Source organism: Penaeus monodon, chromosome 36, assembly GCF_015228065.2.
Source record: "Penaeus monodon isolate SGIC_2016 chromosome 36, NSTDA_Pmon_1, whole genome shotgun sequence".
In the NCBI taxonomy this organism is placed as follows: domain Eukaryota; kingdom Metazoa; phylum Arthropoda; class Malacostraca; order Decapoda; family Penaeidae; genus Penaeus; species Penaeus monodon.
This window is the reverse complement of record NC_051421.1, coordinates 29,395,513-29,403,012: the sequence shown is the minus strand read 5'-3', so window position 1 is coordinate 29,403,012 and position 7,500 is coordinate 29,395,513. Positions and strand designations below refer to the sequence as shown.

General features: G+C 37.9%; 1 protein-coding gene across 1 annotated transcript in view; it reads right to left on the bottom strand.

Annotated features, from left to right (window-relative positions):
• LOC119595442 overlaps nucleotides 1-7,500 on the bottom strand; it is a 29,640-nt gene that overhangs the window by 509 nt on the left and 21,631 nt on the right. The window contains exons 2-3 of the mRNA XM_037944562.1: nucleotides 1,673-1,956; nucleotides 1-484 (exon numbers count right to left, since the gene is read on the bottom strand). The exon at nucleotides 1-484 is cut by the window's left edge and continues 509 nt beyond it. Of these exons, the coding sequence (XP_037800490.1) occupies nucleotides 412-484; nucleotides 1,673-1,953 (354 nt within the window). The 5' untranslated portion in view covers nucleotides 1,954-1,956 and the 3' untranslated portion in view covers nucleotides 1-411. The remainder of the gene's footprint in view (nucleotides 485-1,672; nucleotides 1,957-7,500) is intronic.

Below are 7,500 nucleotides of genomic sequence, written 5' to 3'. Positions count from 1 at the left end.
GGGGGGTACAAGACCTTTTCTTCACTTTTCTTCATCACATATATCATTAAACAGTCAGAATGAAGGTAAGGTAGTGTATACATGTATGTATATATCTACATATGTACGTCTATGCATACATATACACATATATGTATGTATCTCTATAAATATATATATATGTATCTTTACGCCTTCCACGCGCGTCAAAAATCTACAAGTTTCCCCATGTTTAACACTCTCTCGACGAATTCCTTATAGCTATAACTAGATACCCAGCTGTTGGGGGATCGAGAGAGGGAAGGAGAGAGGTGGGGTGGGTAGGGGCGGTCCATAGAGCTAAAGAAAGGGGTGGGGAAGATATTCATCTCGTGGGGAGATGTGGGGGAGGGCGATGGGGAGTGAATGTGTAGCGAAGTAACGTCATCGATCTCAGTAATCGTAGAGGTCAGAGGAGTACATTTGTCGCGACTGGGAGGCTCCGCGCATACCCCGCTTGCCGAACCTGGTGGGGGAGAAGGACGGTGACGTTGGTGTTGATTGGGGGGAAGGGGGGATATGATAGCGACAATGGGGCATAGGGGGTCATAATCGCAATGATATGGGTGTCAAAAGGGGGTTATGAGGAGGAGGATAGGGGACATGTGATATGGGTATCAAAACGGGGTTATGAGGACGTAATGTAATAGCAGTGATTTGGGTGTCAAAAGGGAATTTTGATGATGATAACAAAATTATAATAGAGTGGTATTAATAGAGTTATAAAAAGAGAATGATAATGATGATAATGTTGACAAAAAAACGGGATTACAATGATAACATTGCCATAAAACGGGAATTATAATGACAATAAGAGGACTGCAATACGGTGATTACGACGGTGATAGCAGGAATATAACGAACTGGTATCGATGGCAATTTTAGTGAAAATAGCAGGTTTATGATAACGATACTGCAGAAAACTGGCTAGGGGGGGGGGTATGATGATAATGATGCGGAGATTATTATGATAACAGCAGAGACTTCTAATAGTGATGCCCCTAAAACCTTCAAACTATGGTAGTAGTATTAGGGACAAAGTGAGGCTTTATAATGCTGACTTATGTTTATAAGAGGTCGATAATGGCAATAGGGAAAGGTATAAAATGGGAGAATGATTGAATGGTGATAGTGAGTGATGATAAGTGAATGACTGTGATGAAAATATAATGAGGGTGATTATGATTGATGATTATGATAGACTGGTGATTATGATAGATTGGTTATTATGATAGACTGGTGATTATGATTGACTGGTGATTACGATAGATTGGTGATAAATAGGAAAATAACAAAAACAACAGGAAAAACACTGCAATTACTTCTACTAGCAATGATAGAAATTATAACAATAATAGTACTAATAATGATAATAATGATAATGATGATAATAATCATAACAATGATAATAGTAATGATGATGATGTTACTACTAACGATGATGAAAATGATAACCATCATTATTGTTATGATAATAATAATGATGATAATAATGATGAGAGCAATGATAATGATATAATGATAATAAGGATAAAAATAATCATAATAATGAAAACGATGATGATAATATTGATAAAAATAATGATACTAATAAAGATGACAATGCTAATGCCAATGCAATTCAATAACCAAGTAAGGCCGCGGGCCCCCTCACCTGGGTCTGCCGGCGATGGCGTAGTAGGCGTCGAGGGCGTTGAGATACTGACGCAGCTCGACGGGAGACTTGAACGTGTCGGGTCTGTAGGGGTACTGCACCTCCTGCGACCCCAGCAGCCCCGCCATCGCCGCGTCGGTCACCTGCAGGTCGCCGGCGTTACCGCCCACGCCGCCGCCGCTGCCGCCACGCCTTGCCGCTGCCGCTCCCGCTACCTGTGCGCTCAAGAGGGCCGCCACCGCCGCCACCACCGCTACTGCTGCTACCGCGGGTCCACGCATAGCCTGTGGGGAGGAGGCGGTGCTTCGGTTGGGCCGGGGAACGGGGTGGCGGCTGGATAAACAGATGTGTGTGTGTGTGTGTGTGTGTGTGTGTGTGTGTGTGTGTTGTTGTTGTGTAGTGTGTGTGTGGTAGTTAATATATAAGATATATACGATATATATATAGTATATATATATATATTATATACATATATATATAATTATATATATGCATATACTATATATATTGATATATAATATATTATAGTATAGATATATATAATATAATATAATATATAATATATATAATATATATCATCATAATATATATGGATATATATATATAATGGGCCGCGGTGGCCGAACGGTTAGAAACATCGGACTCAAGACTGTCACGACGGCAATCTGAGTTCGAGGGTTCGAGTACAGGCCGGACGATTGTTCCTTGGGCAAGGAACTTCACCTCAATTGCACTACCTAGCCAGTTGTCGGCAAGCCAGCCCAAGTTCAGTGCTGGTCCCAAGCCGGATAAATAGAGAGAATGATTACCTAAAAAGGTAACAACGGCACTCTCCGTGGAAAGGAACTGGGGACCCTACCACGTACTCACTCCAAGAGCATCACAACATGAAAAAAAAAAAAACTATCATGCTGTGACCACGGCGGCTCAGACATGAACCTACCGTTAAAAGAAGAAATATATATATATATATATATATATATATATATATATACATATATATATGTATATAATATATATATATATATATATATATATATATATATATATATATATATATATATATATATATTATTATGTATGTTTGTATGAATGCATGGATATATGTATGTATATACTTGAGGACTCATTACTGAGGACTCATTATCTCCCCCACAATCGCTCTACGCCGACTGTGTTGTGCGGACGTTTCATCGCTGATGTAATCCGAGGCAAGGACAATTGCTGGCACATGAGTTGCCACAACAAAGTTGACGTCAACAACGAACTGCCATAGGCGCTCCTTCTCCAGAATTTTCCTCACATGGTATCTTGGTAGCACAGTCAACCATTATCTAAGTGTATATATATATATATATATATATATATATATATATATATATATATATATATGTGTGTGTGTGTGTGTGTGTGTGTGTGTGTGTGTGTGTGTGTGTGTGTGTGTGTGTGTGTGTGTGTGTGTGTGAGTCTGTGTGTTTGTCTGTGTGAGTGTGTGTGTGTGTGTGTGTGTGTGTGTATGTTGTGTGTGTGTGTAAGGGGTGATGTGTATATGTGTGGGCGATGTGTGGGGGTTTTGTGTGTGTGTGTGTGGGGTGGGGGGTGTGTGGTTTTTGTATGTGTGGGTGTGGGTTTTTTGTTGTGTGTGTGTGTGGGTGACGTGTGTGTAGGATGCATATTATATAATACATACTACAATTATATATATATATTAATTTTAATAAAATTATATATATATATATTTATATAAACATAGTGAGATAGATAGATAGATATAGACAGAAATTTAGGAAGAAACACAGAAAGAACGAGTGCAGTCAGCTGCCCTATTCCTCCGCAGACGACGTTCCTGGAAAGGAGTCATACAAGTGTAAAAAAAAATCTTCGTTACGGCTAACGATCAGTGTTTGCGCGAAGACCATTTCACCGGAAACATGATCCAATTTTCATGTAAATGAGGAAGGTTTCTGAAATTCTTGGTATCTCATTTTCATTCACACAAGATTATTCTCATGTGTTAATAATATAATTTCTTGCTATCCTTATTTTCAAGGACGTCCTTGACAGTCTTAACACCGAAGAAAAAAAAAGCAATAGATATACATCTCATGGCATTTCTAACAGCAAAAAACATCATTCAGTAACACTTTATATTACTGAAGTTCTAAAAAAAATTTAATACTTTTCTAACTGTTTTATAAAAACAATATCTAAGTCGAAAAATGATACACTGTGAAGGCGGTTAATCTTGGAAACAAGAAAACACTGCGGTTCGTTAAGCAATATGAAACTTCAGCTGGTTAACGAAGGCACAATGATGATATCATTTAATTAGTAAAGTTGGATATATGAATGTCTTTTGATGAAAATAATACAAAAAGCTATATATATATATATGTGTGGTGTGTGTTGGTGTGTGTGTGTGGTTTTGGGGTGGGGTGGTGTGTGTGTTGTGTGTTTATATATATATATATAATATAATATATATATATATTTTAAAATTATATATATATTATATATAAAATTTTAAAATTTTAAAATAATTATATTAAGTTGGTACTTCCCTTACATAAAAAGCACGCAAAAAACGACAAAATATATACCCCCAAAAAATAAACATTTAATCCTCTCACGCTCAGATTTCTTCAATGAAAAAAAGATCGGCTTTCATCTTTGTTGACACTTTGTTGACACTTTGACGAGCAATGGCAAACGAGATTTTTTTCCCCTCTTTGTCCACGAGGAGAAGACCCGCCTCATTATCATTGTGTCTAAGAATTGACATAATTTATACCGTCATTAAAGAGATAAAGGCGAGGGATGGTTGAGTTTCAAAAAAAAGAGGATCTTTTCCAAAGAATGGTTTTTTTTGTTGATCATCAACGAAAAGTTTTGAAAAAAAGATAGGTGCGAGCGTTCATATAGATACATATGCATATATGCATTTTTGAAAATAATCTCTCTATTTTTTTTTTTAACGGTATAGGCTCATGTTTGAGCGGCCGTGGTCACAGCATGATACTTTAATTGTAAATTTCATGTTGGGAGATACGTGTTTTAGTGGAGGGTCCCCAGTTCCTTTCCACGGAGAGTGCCGGTGTTTATCTTTTAGAGAGAGAGAAAGGAGATAGACGAGAAATAGATAGAAAGACAAATAGATAGATAGGTAGGAAGGCAGATAGATAAATATAGATAGATGATAGATAGATAGAGAATGAGATACAAACAGTAGAGAAATATATACAGTAGATAGACGTGTGCGTGTGTGTATATATATATATATATATGTATATATTATTATAATATATAAATATAAAATATTATATATATAATATATTTGTATTAAAAAATATTAAAAATATAATTATTTATAATATATTATATATATATATATATGAAATATATAATATATATATAAATATATTAATAATATAATATATAATATATGCAATATATTATATATATATATTTAAATATATATTATAATATATATATATATATATATATATAATATGGGCCGCGGTGGCCGAATGGTTAGAGCGTCGGACTCAAGACTGTCACGACGGGAACTGAGTTCGGGGTTCGAGTCACCGGCCGCGCTTGTTTCCCTTGGGCAAGGAACTTCACCCATTTCCTGCCCAGCCCCGGGTGGCCCAAGCCAGCTCAAGTCAGTGCCGGGTAAATAGAGATGGTGACTCGATAAAAAAAAAAAAAAACACCGGGCGGAAGGCAATGGCAAACCACCGCTCTAAATTGCTAAGAAAAATCATGGAAGCCCATGATCGTCAAGGCCGCGGTGGCCGAATGGTTAGAGCGTCGGACTCAAGACTGTCACGACGGCAATCTGAATTCGAGGGTTCGAGTCACCGACCACCGCGTTGTTCCCTTGGGCAAGGAACTTCACCTTGATTGCCTACCTAGCCACTGGGTGGCCAAGCCAGCCCAAGTCAAGTGCTGGTCCCAAGCCCGGATAAATAGAGAGAATGATTACCTAAAAGGTACCACGGCACTCTCCGTGGAAAGGAACTGGGGACCCTACCACGTACTCACTCCAAGAGCATCACAACATGAAAACTACAATTAAGTATCATGCTGTGACCGCGGCGGCTCAGACATGAACCTACCGTTGAAAGAAAGATATATATATATATATATATATATATATATATATATATATATATATATATATATATATTATATATATATAATATATATATATATATATTATATATATATATATATATATATATATATATATATATATATAATCCCAACAAGGCTATTACATGGAATTCCAACCTTCTATTCTGCCTTTTTTCCTCACATTAAAAACTATATATTCAAAGATTTTTATTTTTATTTTTTTTACTATTAAAGTGGTTTTGATTTTTTTCTCGCTGGGTGAAGGCACGAAAAATCAAAAGACAAAGTACTGCCTTTAAAGAGTATCTTGCCTTAATGGAAACAGGAAGTCTTAGACATAATAAAAGTATTTATGAGAGAAATGCGCTGAAGGAAAATGGAGATGAAGAAGACGAAGAGGAGGAGGAGGAGGAGGAGGAGAAGGAGGAGAGAGAAGATGAAGGATAAATGAAAGTAACAGCAGTGATAGTAATGAGTAATAGTAGTAATAATGGTAATGATAATAACGATAATAATGATAATAGTAAGAATAAAAAGTGTGGGGGGAGAGAAAAGAAGCAGAATTAAAATAAAGAGAGAGAGAAGACAAAAATGAGGATGGAGGGAGAGGCGTAGAAAAAGAGGCTGAAGAAATATAGGAAGAAGAAGAAGAGGAAGAAGAAGAGAGAAAAAAAGAAGCAGAAGAAATATAAGAGGAGGAAGGGGAGGGAGAAGAAGAAAGAGAAAAAAGAAGAAGAATAGGAGGAAGAGTTAAAAGAAGAGGGAGATCCTTTTAACACACTCCTCCCAGGCCCCCCCCTCCCTCCTTTGCCCTACGAGTAAAGCCATTTGAAGTGATCTAAATCTATTTTCCTTTGAGAATTAGTTATATCAGTTATATGTTTCCAATTCTCGTTCTTTGCTTATTTAAACGCAATTTACTAGCCTAAGATTTCTTTTTTTTTCGTGTTTTATCTTTTCTTTGTTTTCTTCCTTCACATCTTTCCTCCTCTTTTTTATCCTCTCACTGTCACTTATATATTTTCTTTTCTTTTTAGATTTTCCATTCTCTCTTATTTTCTCTTTCCATCTCTGTGTGTCTATCTGCTTCTCTCTCTCTCTCTCTCTCTCTCTCTCTCTCTCTCTCTCTCTCTCTCTCTCTCTCTCTCTCTCTCTCTCTCTCTCTCTCTCTCTCTCTCTCTCTCTCTCTCTCTCTCTCTCTCTCTCTCTCTCTCTCTCTCTCTTCTCTCTCTCTCTCTCTCTCTCTCTCTCTCTCTCTCTCTCCTCTCTCTCTTTCTCCCTTTATTTTCTCCCTCTGCTTTTAGCGGCCATTATTTTCGTCCTTCTTTAGTCGGCCTAATCCTTCGTGACTTTGCTTTTTCCCTTTCCCCCCCTCCCCCCTTCCCTTCGCCTTTTCCCTCCCCCGTCACCCCCCCCCCCACCCTACCCACCTCCAAACACCTTCGTGGCGGTGTGTGTAAGGTGGGATGGGGATAGGGGGGGGGGGGGTGTGTGTGTGTGTGTGTGTGTGTGTGTGTGTGTGTGTGTGTGTGTGTGTGTGTGTGTGTGTGTGTGTGTGTGTGTGTGTGTGTGTGTGTGTGTGTGTGTGTGTGTGTGTGTGTGTTTGCATGTTTGTGAGTGCGGGGGATGAGCTTGTTTATATGTGTATGTCTGTGTGTTGGTAAGTACTTGAGGGGAAGCGTGTTGTG